The sequence below is a fragment of the Hemiscyllium ocellatum genome, chromosome 45, assembly GCF_020745735.1.
Source record: "Hemiscyllium ocellatum isolate sHemOce1 chromosome 45, sHemOce1.pat.X.cur, whole genome shotgun sequence".
Lineage (NCBI taxonomy): Eukaryota > Metazoa > Chordata > Chondrichthyes > Orectolobiformes > Hemiscylliidae > Hemiscyllium > Hemiscyllium ocellatum.
Genome location: NC_083445.1, coordinates 24,710,290 through 24,726,931, shown reverse-complemented (window position 1 = coordinate 24,726,931; position 16,642 = coordinate 24,710,290). Strand labels below are relative to the sequence as shown.

Below are 16,642 nucleotides of genomic sequence, written 5' to 3'. Positions count from 1 at the left end.
GTTAACTACACAAAATGTCTGCAGCCTTCAGAGGGCGGATACTGGGTTACACCAATCGGTGTGGGGGCACCTGTATGTGATCAGTGAGAATGGGAAGGAGATATTGTTTCTCAGGGAAATGAGTATTAAATTGGCTACTCTGAGTGGAAACTGGATGGATAGATAGCTCTTTTAATTGAAATAGGATCATAGAAATGTTTAACTGCAGAATAGCATCTGCCTCCTACCATTTCAGGGAAAGAAATCTGCAGCCTTACATCTGACTCCAGTCCCAATAGAAGAGAGTTGTATTTTACCCTCTGCAATTGAGAGCCAGCAGGTCAGGTGTATCCACCAGCCGAAGCCTTGAATAAAACTGGCTGGAGAACCTGGCTTTACTCTAGGTGCTACAAACTGCACTTTCAGAGTCAAAAGGTGTAGTGCTGGAAAAGCACAGCAGGTCAGGCAGCATCTGAGGAGCAGGAGCATTGATGTTCTGGACCTAAGCCCTTCAGCAGGAATATGGAGGGGGAAGGGGGCTGAGAGATAAATACCAGGGTGAGGACCGGGGGGCAGGAAGGTAGCTGTGAAGGCTATATGTGGTGGGGTAGTTGTGATCATTTGGTGGGGAGGTTGGAGCGGATTGGTGGACAGGAAGGTGGACAAGTCAAGAGGGTGGTGCTGAGTTGGGGGGGTTGGATCTGGGAAGAGGGGAGATTTAGAAACCAATGAAGTCAATGTTGATGCCATGTGGTCAAAGGCAGAAGATGAAGCATTCTTCCTCTAGTTGGTGGGTGGCTTGGATTTGGCGGTGGAGGAGGGTTTATGCCAGAAATGTTGATTCTCCTGCTCCTCGGATGTTGCCTGACCAGCTGTGCTTTTCCAGCACTACACTCTCGACTCTGATCTCCAGTGTCTGCAGTCCTCACTTTCTCCTCCATGGTGGAGGAGGCCCAAGACTTGTATGGTTTGGGTGGAGTGAAAGGGAGTGTTGAAGTAGTTGGCCAGAGGGCAGTGGGTTGGTTGGTGCATGTGTCCCAGAGATGTTCCCTGAAATGATCCATGAGTTGACATCCTGTCTCCCCGAAGTAGAGCAGACTACAGCGATTGCAATGAACACAGAAGATGAGGTGGGTGGATGTGCAGAAAATCTGTCGGATGTGAACAGATTCTTTGGGGCCTTGGATGGGGGGGGGGGGAAGTGTGGTGACAAGGGAAGGTGCTAGGTGTGGCGGGTGGGTCAATGCAGGGGGAGTGTGGTCCTAACGTGGGAATCACAGATGGAATGGTCGATGCGGAATGCTGATCGGGGTGGAATGGAAAATATATCTTTGGTGTTGGAAAAGGCAGAGGATAATGCATGGTATCTGGAGATTAGTGGGGTGGAAGGGTGGGACGGGGCAGAGATGTGCTGGAGGGCATTGTTGATCATATGGGAAGGGAAATTGCAGTCCTTGAAATAGGAGGACATGTGGGAGGTCCTGGATTAGAATTGCTCTTCCTGGGAGCAGATATGGCAGAGATGGAGGAATTGGGATAAAGGGATAACACTTTACAGGAGGAGGGGAGGTGGGAGTCGGTGGGTTTGAAATAGATGTCCACATTGAGTTGGTCACCTGAGATAGTGGCGGAGATGTTTTTGAAAGGGCTGGAGATGCCAGAGATTATGCATGTGAACTTAAGTTCAGGGTGGAAGGTGTTTTGTGAAGTTGATGAACTGTTCAACCTCCACATGGGAGCACGAGGTGGCATCAATACAGTCATCAATGTAGCAGAGGGAAAGGTGGGGGATGGTGACAGTGTAACTGCAGGATATGGATTGTTCCACATATTCTACGAAGAGGCAAGTATAGCTGGGGCCTATGTGGGTACCCATGGCTATTCTTTGGTTCGAAGGAAGTGCGAGGGTTTGAAGAGAAGTTGTTGAGGGTGATGGCCAGTCCCACCACTCAAATGAATATGTCAGAGGAGGGGCACTGGTTGGGTCGGCAAGAGAGGAAGAAACGAACGGCCTGGAGGCCTTCACCACAGCAGATGGACATGTACAGGGACTAGATGTCTACAGTGAAGATGAGGGTTTGGAGTCCAGGGAAACGAAAGCCATGGAGGAGGTGGAGAGCGTGGGTGGTGACCCAAGTATATTCGGAAGTTTGTTGCAAGTCCCTCAATGCTGTCAAAGTTCAGCAACATGAGGCTAGTCAAACAGCCTGACAGTCACTGCACCCTACCTTTATACGCAACATCCTCAACACTACTACCCCCATCGGTGTTCTGTCTCATTGCGAAGGGGTGGCAGCAAAGTGGGAAACAGTCAGAGTTGTTAATATTGGCCCCCACGGAGTCTCATGCAATCAGGTCAAACATAGGTAAGGAAACTGCCTGCTGGTTCCTACAGAACACACACTGCCAGCTGATGAATCAGTGCTCCTCCAGGTCAAGCAATATTTCAAGAAAGCACAGAAGGTGGTAAGATGGCAGAATGGACTCTGGCTGTGGATGTCAATGACCAGCATCAAGACTAGCTCAGCAACCTCACTGCTGACTGAGCTGATCAGGTCCTAAAGGACGTTTCTGCCGGACTGGTTCAGCAACAGCTGGTGAGGGATCAATAAGAGGGAAATAAAATACTTAACTCCATCCTCACCAATCTGCTGGCTGCAGATACATCTGTCAATGACTGTCAGTAAGAGTGACCATCTCATACTCCTGTCTTCATATTGGTGATAATCTCCATTTTATTAACTGGGATAGACTTCAAGTAGGCCATTGAATCAGAATACCCAGGCCCTTCACTTTCTGAAAAAAGTACCCTTTCACCTCCACTTGTCCCACAATAGGCCCACAGCCTTAAGTGTTCTGACACTTCGAGTTCTGACACTTCATGTTCATCCAAGCACGTTTCAAAGGTTGTGAGGTTTCCTATCTCCACTACCCTCCCAGCTAGTGGTTTCCAGAACCCATCAGGTAGTAAAAAGTGAGGTCTGCAGATGATGAAGGGCTCTGGCCCAAAACGTCGAATTTCCTGTTCCTTGGATGCTGCCTGACCTGCTGTGCTTTAACCAGCAACACATTTTCAGCTCCAGAACCCATCACCCTCAGTGAAAATATCTGCCCTAAAATCTCCTCTAAACAATCCACCTTAATATTATGCTCCCTCCAGTATTGACTTTACAACTAACAAGAACAGCTTCAACAACTATTCACCCTGTCACTGCTCCTCGTAACTTTATACACCCCTACCAGGTCCCACTCGGTGATCTCTACTGTCAAAGGCAACGACCTGACCTCACCCAGCCTTTCTTTCTTCATCAGTGAAATGCTCCGTCCCAGGCAACATCCTGGTGAAGCTCCCCTACACCCTCTCTAGTGCAATCACAGCTGGTCACCACACCACAGAAAAGTTACTGCTTTGTAACTCCCCTGTTAACCTGTCCTGCCGCCTTCAGGGGTCTGGAGGCAAGCATGACAAAATCTCTCTGCTCCTGATTTTTCTAGGGTTTTGCTATTTGATCACGTCCTTGACTTGCAAAGTGCATGACGACATATTTCTTGGTTAAATCCCATCTGTCACTACTCTGCCCATCTGACCAAGCTGTTGCAGAGGAGGTTTACCAGGATGCTGCCCGGACTGGAGGGCATGTCTTACGAAGAAAGGTTGAGGGAGCCAGGACTTTTCTCATTGGAGCGAAGAAGGATGAGAGGTGACGCGATAGAGTCATAGAGATGCACAGCACGGAAACCTTTAGTCCAATTCCTCCGTGCCGACCAGCTATCCCAACCTAATCTAGTCCCATCTTCCAGCACTTGGCCCATTTCCCTCTGAACGCCTTTTGTATGTTGCAATACTAGTCTTCACCACTTCCTCTGGCAGCTCATTCCATAGATGCACCACCCTGTGTTCAGCAGGTTGTGTGGGAGTGTCTGGGAAGGTAGTGGAGGCCAGAAAACTTACAATCTCTAAGGATTTGGATGAGCACTTGAAGTATCATAACCATAAAGGATCCGGTACCAGTGCAGGAAATTGGGATTAGTGCATGTTTAGTGGTAGTTGTGTTTGATGCAGATTCAATGGGCTGGAGTGCCTTTTCTGCACTGTATAAATCTATGACTATAACGCTGGACACTTTATCGATTTTCTGCATTGATCTATTTTGGTTTATTTTTGTTTTCAGATGGCCATAGTCAGAGGTTTACAATATGGAAACAGGCCCTTTGGCCTAACTTGCCACACTGTCCAGTTTTCACAATTAAACTTGTCTCAGTTGCCTGCATTTCGTCCATATCCCTCCATATTTCTCCTTGCCATGTCCCTGTCAAAATGTTTTTAAAATGACAATTATACTCATGAGACCGTAAGACATCGGAACACAAATTAGGCCATTTGCCCATTCAGCCCATTGAGTTTGCTCCGCCATTCAATCATGGCTGGTTTTTCAATCCCATTTTCCCACTTTCTTCCATAACCTTTGATCAATCAAACTTATCTGAATGTCTTAAATATACTCGACGACCTGGCCTCCACAGCCTTCAGTGGCAATGAATTCCGTAGATTCCCCACTCTCTGGCTGAAGAAGTTTCTCCTTATCTCTGTTCTAAAAGGTCTTCCTTTTACTCTAAGGCTGTACCCTCAGGTCCTAGTGTCTCCTAATAATAGAAACATCTTCCCATCATCCACTCTGTCCCGGCCAATCAATATTCTGTATATTTCAATCAGGTCCCTCCTCATCCTTCTAAACTCCATCGAGTATAGTCCCAGAGTGCTCAAACATTCCTCATAGGTAAAGCTTCCTCCTATGTTACTCACTTCCACCACTACCTCTGGCAGTGTTACAGATACTCACCATCCTGTGTGGGAAAAAATTGCCCCTCTAGACCCTTTTGTGTACTTCATCTTTCATCTTAACCCATGCCCTCCAGTTTTACCGTCCCCTACCGTGGGAAAAGCTGTTGGCAAGCTACCTTATCTGTGTTCTCTCATGACTTTATAGACAACTACAAGGTCACCCATCATTTTATTACTCTCTGGGGAGGACAAAGTTCTAGCATCTCCTTATAATTCAAGCCTTCCTGTCCAGGTAGTATCCTGGTAAATCTTTTCTGCAATCTTTCTACTTTAATATCCTTCCTACAGTAGATTAGAATTGCATGCAGTACTTCAAATGTGGCCTCACCAACTGGACTTTCCCGGACCACGAACCCACCATAGAACATCAGACCACTGTCGAAAATGTGTTGCTGGAAAAGCGCAGCAGGTCAGGCAGCATCCAAGGAGCAGGAGAGTCGACATTTTGGGCATGAGCCCTTCTTCAGGAATGAGGAGAGTGTGCCAAGCAGGCTAAGATAAAAGATAGGGAGGAGGGACTTGGGGGAGGGGCGTTGGAAATGTGATAGGTGGAAGGAGGTCAAGATGAGGGTGATAGGCCGGAGTGGGAGTGGGGCGCGGAGAGGTCAGGAAGAAGACTGCAGGTTAGGAAGGTGGTGCTGAGTTCGAAGGTTGGGACTGAGACAAGGTGGGGGGAGGGGAAATGAGGAAACTGGAGAAATCTGAGTTCATCCCTTGTGGTTGGAGGGTTCCAAGGCAGAAAATGAGGCGCTCTTCCTCCAGCCGTCGTCATCCCATCAGACCACTGTGTCCACTACAGTCACCAATCTCATTTAATCTGGTGATCCCACCTCCCAGCTGACAGTGTCCCAACCCTTGAGGAGAAAGTGAGGTCTGCAGATGCTGGAGATCAGAGCTGAAAATGTGTTGCTGGAAAAGCGCAGCAGCAGCCCTTCATCAGGCTCATGCCCGAAATGTCGACTCTCCTGCTCCTTGGATGCTGCCTAACCCTTTACCTAACACTACGGGCAATTTAGCATGGCCAATTCTTTGACTGCAAATCTTTGGACTGCAACAAATCATCCCAATTCCTGTACTCAAGCTCTGACTGAATGAAATCAATCATCACTTTAAATGTGTTGACTTCCTCTTGTGCCTTCTTTGAGCAGGAATGATTTCTCCCTACCTACTCTATCCAGCATGCTCATCATTTTGAAAACATCTATCAAATCTCCTCTTCACCATCCTCCTTCCAAGGAGAGCAGTCCCACATTTTTCAGTCTATCTTCAAACTTTCTTATTCCAGGAAACAGTTTTGTAAATCACATCTGTGCTCTCTGCAATGCTCATCTTTCCTATTATGTGGCACCCACAACTGTATACAATACTCTACATGTGACACCTGCAAACCTAAAGTTTAAAGTCTGGTTGAAGATTTGTAGCTCGGGTGTCCGTTGTTGTGGTTCTGTTCGCCGAGCTGGAAGTTTTTGCTGCAAACGTTTTGTTCCCTGGCTAGGGAACATCATTAGTGCTATTGGAGCCTCCTGTGAAGTGCTGCTTTGATGTTTCTTCCGGTATTTATAGTGGTTTGTTCTTGCTGCTTCCGGGTGTCAGTTTCAGCTGTAGTAGTTTGTATGTGGGGTCCAGGTTAATGTGTCTGTTAATGGAGTTTGTGGATGAATGCCATGCCTCTAGGAATTCCCTGGCACATAGACCTGGACCCCACATACAAACTACTACAGCTGAAACTGACACCCGGAAGCGGCAAGAACAAACCACTATAAATACAGGAAGAAACATCAAAGCAGCGCTTCACAGGAGGCTCTAATAGCACTGATGATGTTCCCTAGCCAGAGAACGAAACGTTTGCAGCAAAAACTTCCAGCTCGGCGAACAGAACCACAACAACCTAAAGTTGTTGAACTCTATATGGAAATTTAACAAGGTTCTGGTACAACTTGCACCTTGTACTATACATTCCCATTAGTAAAGCTGAGGAAACTGAATGCTTGATTTACTGCTCTCCCTGCCTGTCCTCCCACCATTAGTGATCTGTGTATATATACAGAGCTGAAAATGTTTGCTGGAAAAGCACAGCAGGTCAGGCAGCCTCCAAGGAGCAGGAGAATCGACGTTTCGGGCATAAGCCCTTCTTCAGGCTCATGCCCGAAATGTCGACTCTCCTGCTCCTTGGATGTTGCCTGAGCTGCTGTGCTTTTCCAGCAACATATTTTCAGCTCTGATCTCCAGCATCTGCAGTCCTCACTTTCTCCTGTGTATATACCCAGCCAAGTCCCTCCACTCCTGCACTCCCTTTAGAATTGTATCCTGTAATTATGTGACTTTTTGTACAATAGAGTTAGCAGCAGTTAATATTTCTCCATCTCCACTCTCCAATGACCAGTACACACATTCTAGGTGAAGCAGCAATAGCTTACATATTTGCATATTGTCTACTTTACTCACTGCTCAGAATGTGATATCCTTTATGCTGGTGAGATTAACACTGACTGGGTGACCACCTTATGGAGCATCTTTATTCTGTCTGTAGGAATGACCGTTACCTCCCAATTGCTTGCCTTTTCAATAAATTAGGTAAAAACAATGACTGCAGATGCTGGAAACCAGATTCTGGATCAGTGGTGCTGGAAGAGCACAGCAGTTTAGGCAGCGTCCAACGAGCAGCGAAATCGACGTTTCGGGCAAAAGCCCTTCATCAGGAATGAACCTTGCTTTCAGGCTAACATTTCTATCCTGACCACAAGACAATAAAATGAAAGAATTGTATTTTGTTTTATTTGAAGTGGTCTGATCCACACTGTAAACATTCCAAACAAGCAAAGGTTTAAATTCTTGCACACATTTATCACATAGAGGGGCTATTCCAGATTCAAAACGAGAAAAGGCATCAGGGAGGATTTTGCAGTGGAGTCAGCTGATGTTTCGTTCCAGCATAACTAACACTCACAGCCTGGGCTCCAGAATTCAAAAGGTGAAAGGCAAAAATGCCCCGGTGCCTCAGAGCAGGGAGGAGGTGCCATGAGATAGCTGTGGGGACCACTCTTTGCTTGGATTCCCCAAAAAAGGTCTGCAAGTTGGAAAATACTTGAGGAGGGTGAATACAAACAGAAAGCTAAGCTTGCCATGAAGTGGCTGGTGTTCAGAATTTATAGCACATGCTCATCTCTGGCAGAATGGACATTGAGTAGAAAATGTAAAATTCTCACACATTCCTGGTTCAAACAATTACTATAGCATGACATTAAGCAGAATAATACAATAAAATTGGTTGAAATAAGTTTTCTAGGCAGGAAAAAAAACAGGCAGAACTAAATTCTGTCATGTATTTCTTTCTGATGTGCCTTAAAGGTAGGGGTAAGAAGTGCTGTTTGTTTTGGTATTTTGAACAACTGGAATTAAACAGATGAGAGGTTATTGTACCTTGGGCAGGGGAGTTAGCCTGAATGATGAGGCCAAGATTCATATCTAAAATCAGAAGGTAGATATGGAAACAAAAATAAGTTTAGGTTTTTCCCTGATGCAGCAAGTTATTTGAAATGACAGAAAACTGGGCGTTCACAAATGTAGTTCAGTTTCTGACTACACGAGTAGACATTCCATCTCCCATCACTCTTCATACCGCCACAAGCTTCATAACTCCCAAGGTCTTTTGGTTCACCGGGGGCCCAAAACCTAAACCAGAATAAAAAGATTCCATGAGCAAGATTTACACTGACTTCACCAGCAGGCGCCATCCTGACTGGTAACTCCCAAAAACTAACACATCGCCAAAAAGAAAAGCCCGTTAAGATTCAGTCCATTGTCTCTCCTCTGTCTGTTGTGTGTGCAATCCTGAAACTTATTAAGAAAGGTTTACATTACAATGTTATGGGACCTTTGTAAATCACTAACTTAACTTCAGCTGGAACATTTTGTCCAGGGCTGGGCACCATATTTTAGGAAGGATATTGAAACTTCAGAGAGGATATCGGGCAAATTGATTAAGGGAGCACCAGGGATGAGGAGCACCAGTTATGTTGGTGTGGGAAAGAAAGTGGCTGGAAGCAGTAAATGAACAACTATCATATAATTTGTTACTGGTTGATGAAGTGGAGTTAGTGGCCATTTGATAATGTCACTGAGCTCGTAATCTGAAGATTCCAGGCTAATATTCTGGGGATGTCAATTTGTGATATTGTGTGAGGGAATGGAGGCTGGTACAATTGCAACATTTAAAAGCCATCAGGGTGGGTACATGAATAGGAAGGGTTTAGAGGGATATGGGCCGGGTGTTGGCAGGTGGGACTAGATTGGATTGGGATATCCAGTCGGCATGGACGGGTTAGACCAAAGGATCTGTTTCCGTGCTGTACATCTCTATGACTCTATGTCTCACAAACCTTGATTGAGTTTTTTTGAGGAAGTAACTAAGAAGTTTGATGAGGGCACAGCAGTAGACAACTTTACTTGGACCTCAGGAAAGCCTTTGACAAGATTCCACATGGTAGACTAATTAGTAAAGTTAGATCACATTTGATCCAGAGTGAACTTGCCAATAGGATACAGAATTGGCCTGATGGTAGAAGACAGGTGTTGGAGGGTTGTTTTTCAAACTGGAGGCCTATGACCAGCAGCGTTCCATAGGGATTGGTGCTGGGTCCAGTTTTGTTTGTTATTTACATAAATTATTTAGACGAGAATGTAGAAAGTATGGTTAGTAGGTTTGCAGATGACATCAAATTTGGTGGTATAGAGACATAAAGAGTCAGAGAGATACACAGCACGGAAACAGACCTTTCAGTCCAACCCGTCCATGCTGACCAGATATCCCAACCCAATCTAGTCCCACCTGCCAGCACCCAGGCCATATCCCTCCAAACCCTTCCTATTCATATACCCATCCAAATGCCTCTTAAATGTTGCAGTTGTACCAGCCTCCACCACTTCCTCTGGCAGCTCATTCCATGCACGTACCACCCTCTGTGTGAAAAAGTTGCCCCTTAGGTCTCTTTTATATCTTTCCCCTCTCACCCTAAACCTATGTCTTCTAGTTCTGGACTCCCCAACCCCAGGGAAAAGATTTAGCCTATTTACCTTATCCATGCCCCTCATAATTTTGTAAACCTTTATAAGGTCACCCCTCAGTCTCCGACGCTTCAGGGAAAACAGCCCCAGCCTGTTCAGCCTCTCCCTGTAGCTCAAATCCTCCAACCCTGACAACATCCTAGTAAATCTTTTCTGAACCCTTTCAAGTTTCACAACATTTTTCCGATAGGAAGGAGACCAGAATTGCACGCAATATTCCAACAGTGGCCTAACCAATGTCATGTACGGCCGCAACATGACCTCCCAACTCTGTACTCAATACTCTGACCAATAAAGGAAAGCATATTAAATGCCTTCTTCACTATCCTATCTACCTGCGACTCCACTTTCAAGGAGCTATGAACCTGCACTCCAAGGTCACTTTGTTCAGCAACACTCCCTAGGACCGTACCATTAAGTGTATAAGCCCTGCTTTCCCAAAATGCAGCACCTCGTATTTATCTGAATTAAACTCCATCTGCCACTTCTCAGCCCATTGGCCCATCTGGTCCAGATCCTGTTGTAATCTGAGGTGTCCCTCTTTGCTGTCCACTACACCTCCAATTTTGGAGTCATCTGCAAAATTACTAACTGTACCTCTTATGCTCGCATCCAAATCATTTATGTAAATGACAAAAAGTAGAGGACCCAGCACCGATTCTTGTGGCATTCCACTGGTCACAGGCCTCCAAATGGCTAGTTCTCCCTGTATTCCGTGAGATCTAACCTTGCTAACCAGTCTCCCATGGGGACCTTGTCGAATGCCTTACTGAAGTCCATATAGGTCACATCTACCGCTCTGCCCTCATCAATCTTCTTTGTTACTTCCTCAAGAAACTCAACCAAGTTTGTGAGACATGATTTCCCACGCACAAAGCCGTGTTGATTATCCCTAATCAGGTTATCTATGATTACAAAGAGATCTTAATCAATTGGATCAATGGGCTGAAGAGTAGGAGATGACGTTTGATTTGGATAAATGTGAAGTATTGCATTTTGGTAAAACAAATAAAGGGAAGGGCTTATATAATTCAAAGTAAGGTCTTACGTCATGTTATAGAACAGAGAGACTTTGGAGTGCAGGTACATAATTGTTTACTTCACATATAGATAGGGTGGTTAAGGAGGCATTTAGCAGGCTTGTCTTGTTTGCTCAAATCTTTGAGTACAGGAGATAGGACATCATGTAGAATTTGTACACGTTGTTGAAACATCTTCTAGAGTCTGTGTCCAGTTCTGCTTACCCCTTATAGGAAGGACGGTATTAAGTTGGAGTGGATGCGGAAGAGATTTCCCAGGATGTTGCTGAGAATGGAGAGTTTGAGTGATGAGGAGGGGCTGGATAAGCTGGGACCTTTTCCATAGGAATGAAGGAGGTTGAGGTTATAGAGGTTTAATAAATCATGAGAGGTATAGTCTTTTAATAAAAAGTGAGGCCTGCAGATGCTGGAGATCAGAGCTGAAAATGTGTTGCTGGTTAAAGCACAGCAGGTCAGGCAGCATCCAAGGAACAGGAAATTCGACGTTTCGGGCCAGAGCCCTTCATCAGGAATTCCTGATTAAGGGCTCTGGCCCGAAACGTCGAATTTCCTGTTCCTTGGATGCTGCCTGACCTGCTGTGCTTTAACCAGCAACACATTTTCAGGTATAGTCTTTTCCCTAGGGTGGGGCATTTCAAGACTATACCCTATAATTTTAAAGTTAGGGGAGAAAGATTTAAATAACACATGAGGGACAACTATTTTTACACAGGGAGTGGTTCGTGTGTTCAATGAACTTCCAGAGGAAGTGGTGGATGCGGGTATGGTTACAACATTTAAAGAACGTTTCGATAAGCACATGAACGAGAAATGTTAGGGTGGATATTGGCCAAGTGCAGGCAGCCAGGACTAGTCTAGTTTGGGATTATGGTCAGCGTGGACTGGTTGGAATGAATGGTCTGTTTCTGTGCTGCATAACTCAATGATTTCACACTGTGACAGCTGGTAGAATTTAAAGTCAGTTCAGACCTCTGGAGTATTTAAAATAATGTTGGGGAACTAGCATTGCTTGTTGTAAATAGGTTCACTCATGTCAGTTCAGGAAGGAAATCCGCCATCTTTACCTGGTCTGGCCTAAGTGTGACTCTCGTGAATCTTAACTGGCCTCTGAAATGCCACTCAAGGGCAATTAAGGATGGGCAACAAATGCTGGCTTTGCCAGTGATGCCTACATCCCGTGAAGGAATAAAAACATGTTGTTCAGGAAAGACGTCCACCTGAGAGGACAACCTGGGGTTGTGAGTGAAATACATACTCCTTCAGGAGTGTACTGGGATGGGTGATTGGTGCTACATTGGACAGGAGCATCCCATCTGACTCACTGGGGGAGCTGGCCTGTGCTAGATTTCTCTTGGTTTTAGATGTGTACCTCCCAAATTTCAGCAGGATGGGGCTCAGATCAGCAATTTACATTAATATAATGCCCTTAATGTCGTTAGGAACAGAAGTGCAGGTATTGGCCATTCAGTTCCTTGATCATGCTCTACCATTCTAACTTGTGGCCAGACATTAACCTCAACGCCACATTCCCACATTATCCCTGCACCCTGATGTTATTAATAACGGAAATCGATTAGTCTCTTTCTTGAACACACTCAGTGGCTGTGCCTCTACTGGCCTTTGCAGTTGAAAATTCCAAAAGATTCACCTCCCCTCAAGTAAAGAAATTCCTTCCAGTCTCAGTCCTAAATGGCCAATCCCTTGTTCTGAGATTGTTTACTGTTTCTACACAGGAAACATCCTTTCTGCATCTACTCTGTCCAACACTTAAAGATGAGTTTTTCTAGGAATACAGGTCTAATCTCCGCAATCTCTCCTCATAGCAGGCAAAACAATCCTTTTCATTGTATTTTGGTATGTGACAGTAATAAATCAAATCAAATCAAATCACGGGACAATCCCATCATTCCAGGACTCAGTCTGCTGGGCCTCTGCTACATTCCTCCTGAGTAGATAAGTCCCTTCCTTCTTGAGGATAGGGCTCAGAACAATACACAATACCCCAAGGGCTGCCTCACCAATGTTTGATACACTTGAACCAAGAATTGCTTAATCTTATATTAAATCATCTTATGAAAAAGGCTAACATGTCATTTCTCTTCAGAACTGCTTGTTTCATTTGAATGCTAATTTACAGCGATTTATGAACAATGATACTAACCATAAGTAGTAAAATATCTAAGAGATTTCACAAGGGCATTATCAAATGGAATTCAGTGGCAAGGTACACACAGAGGCATTAGAAAGCTCTTTCAAAAAGTGATAAACTAAGGTAGAGAGACATATAGGCTCCAGAGGGAACTCCAAGCTTAAGTGCCTGGAAGCTGAAGAAACACCCACAAACATGTATAAGAATGAGGAGCAGGAATAGGCCATCCAGCCCTTTGAGCCTGCTCTGCTATTTAACATAATCATGGCTGATCTCATTTTAGCCCCAACTTCACTTTCCTGTCACTTCCCAAATTCCTTTATCCATCAGTACTTAAAAATCTGTCTACCTCCTCCTTAAATTTACTCAATGTTCCAGCACCCACCACATCCAGAGCCCTTTGAGAAAAGTAACTCTCCCTCATCTCAGTTTCCAATCTGCTCCCCTTTAGCTGAAAACTATAACCTCTCATTCTGGGTTACCCCACAAAGAGAAACAGCTGCTCAACATCTACCTTATCAATCTCTTTTAGCATCGTATATACGTCAGTTAGATCTCCCATTCTTCTCAACTCCAACAAGTATAGACCTAAACTGCTCAAATTCTCCTCAAAAGGCATGTCTTTCATCGCTGTAAATAATCTATGGATTGAAATCCAGACTGTTACAGGGGCCAGGATTAGAGACATAGAGTCCTACAGCAGAGAGACAGGCCCTTTTTGCCCACACTGGTCCAACCAAAATGTCCATCCACTCCAACCCCATTCCCTTACACTTGGCCCATATCCTTACAAACCTTGCCTATCCATGTATTGATCCAAATACCTTTTAAATGTTGTTATTGTACCTACATCAATCACTTCTACTGGCAGCTCATTCCATATGCATAAAAAAGTTGCCCCTCAGGTTCCTTTTATTCTTTCCCCTCTAACCTTAAACTGCTCCCCCCTAGTCCTCGATTCCCAACCTTGGGAGAAAGACTGAGTGCATTCACCCTATCCATGCCTCTCATGTTCTTCTACAGTTCTATAAGATTCCCCCCTCAATCTCCTATGCTCTAAAGAAAGCTTGTCCAACCTCACCCTTGCACTCAGACTCTTGACTCCTGGCAACATCTTTGTAAATTTCTTCTGCACCCTTTCCAGTTTAATAACATCCTCATTGTAGCAAGGTGACCAAAACTGAACACAATACTCCAAGTGCAGCCTCACCAATGTCCAGTCCAACTGCAACACAACTTCCCAACGTCTATACTCACTGCCCTGACTGATGAAGGCCAGTGTGCCAGAAGCCTTCTTCACTGCTCTGTCTACCTGTGACTCCACTTTCAGAGAACCGTGCACCTGAACTCCAAGGTCCCTCTGTTCCACTACACTCCTTAAGGCCCTACCATTCACCATGACACTCCTACCTTGATTTGACTTTCCAAAATGCAACACCTCACACTTATCTCTATTAAACTCTCTTTGCCATTTCTCAGCCCACTTTCCCCAGCTGATCAATGTCCTGCAATTTCTGATCATCTTCCTCACTGTCCATGATACCACCTATTTTTGTGCCATCTGCAAACTTACTAATCATTCAAATCATTGATAATGATAACAAACAGCAATGGGCCCAGCACTGCCCCCTGAGGCACTCCACTAGTCTCAGGCCTCCAGTCCAACAAGCATCCTTCCACTATTACCTCTGCTTCCTACCATCAAGCCAATTGTGTAACCAATTTGCCAACTCCCACTGGATTCCATGTGATCTAACCTTCCAGAGCAACCTATCATATGGAACCTTATCAAAGGCCTTACTGAAATCCATATAGACAATGTCCGCTGCACTGCCCTCGTCAACGTTTCTGGTCACTTCATCAAAGAACTCTACAAAGTTGTGAGGCATGATCATCCACTCACAAAGCCATGCTGACTATTCCTAATCAAGCCCTGTCTTTCCAAATACACATGTATCTTATCTCTCAAACTTTTCTCAAGTAGCTTACCGGCCACAGATGTCAAACTTACTGTCTATAGTTCCCAGGTTTTTCTTTGTAGCCCTTCTTGAATAAGGGCACAACATTCACGACCCTCCAGTCTTCCAGGACCTCACTCATGGCTCACATTGATGCAAAAATATTAGGCAGGACCTCTGCAATTTCTTCTCTAGCCTCTGGCAGTTTTTTTGGATATATCTGACCAGGACCAGGAGAATTATCCACCTCATATATTCTAATATATTTAACACCTCCTCTCCTGTGATATGGATGTCCCTAAGATATGACCACTAACCTTCCCAAGTCTTCATGTCTGTCTCCATGGTAAACACAGAGGAGAAATATTCATTGAGAACCTAACCCATCTTTTGCAGTTCAACACGTATATGTTCACTTTGGTCCTTGAGGGGTACTATTCTCTCTCTAGTATTCTTTTTCCTTTAATATTGTTATTGAGGTGTAATGTACCTTTAAAAGAGTTGAAAGGCCGGCAAGGACTTAGCAAGCTCACAGAGTGCTGGAGAATTTACAATGTAATATTTGGTTGAACAGCTAACAGTAGCTGGATTACTATGAGACAAAACCAAATACAAATTCGGCCAATCAGTTTAAATTATGCCCCAAGATACCAAACTCCTATCAAGTTTGCATTTAGAATTTTGACAATATTAAAACCAATGAAACGATCCGATGTTATGGGGTATAAAATTGGACATTATGAACTAGCCATATCTGGTCGGCATGGACGGGTTGGACCGAAAGGTCTGTTTCTATGCTGTACATCTCCATGACTCTATGAGTTAGCCAGTGGCAAAGAGCAGCAAGCCACCAGCTAGTACAGACTGTCAGCAGGTCTGCTCTCTAAAGCTAAAGATAGCTTTATCTATCAAAGGTCTGTGAAGCAGAATCACTAAGAAACAGAAAAGAAGACGGAAAAATCTACAGAGGAAACTCAACAAAGCTGACTGGTTTTGAAACGTGACTTTTTTTGTAAATTGTAATCAGGATTTTGTTATTGGATTAGTATTGTAGAGGGGGAGGTAAAAGATAGGTTTAAGAGAGAAGAGTTGTAAATAGTTGTTAGTTAATATTCTGTTAGACTTAAAGAATAAAGTTGTTAGTTTTTACTTTAAATAGTGACTTTTGGGATAATTCTTTGCCTCTCGAATTTTAAGAGATTACAGCACGGGGTAAATTTTATCTGTGTTGCTGGTTTAAATTCGTGGAGTGGTTTACCCCATGTCATAGCTTTTAAAGGCCTCCCACTTGCTGGTGGTCCCTTTGCCTACAATCAACCCCTTGAAGTTCCTGGATAATTCCGTCAAAATTCACCTTGCTCCAGTTTAGAACTTGAACCTGGGGACCAGTTTTGTCCCTCTCCATATCTGTTTTAGAATTAATGGAACTATGGTGACTGGTTCCAAAGTGCTCCCCCTGTCACCTGTCCTGCCCTATGTCCCAAGAGTAGGTCGAGTTTTCCCCTTTCCGAGTCAGAACTTGAGGAAACTTTCCTCAGTGCACTTAACACATTCCACCCCAGCTCAGCCCTTAACACTCCAGCAATCCCAGTCTACGTTTGGAAAATTA

The 16,642-nt window shown here is 44.6% G+C and overlaps 1 protein-coding gene across 4 annotated transcripts in view; it reads right to left on the bottom strand.

Moving 5' to 3' along the window:
* Positions 1–7,575: 7,575 nt before the first annotated feature.
* The window catches only part of LOC132835954 (C-type lectin domain family 10 member A-like), a 124,561-nt gene continuing 115,494 nt past the window's right edge, over positions 7,576–16,642 (bottom strand). For all 4 annotated transcript variants that reach the window (XM_060855105.1, XM_060855106.1, XM_060855103.1 and 1 more), the window contains one exon: positions 7,576–8,494. In XM_060855105.1, the coding sequence (XP_060711088.1) occupies positions 8,350–8,494 (145 nt within the window). In that variant the 3' untranslated portion in view covers positions 7,576–8,349. The remainder of the gene's footprint in view (positions 8,495–16,642) is intronic.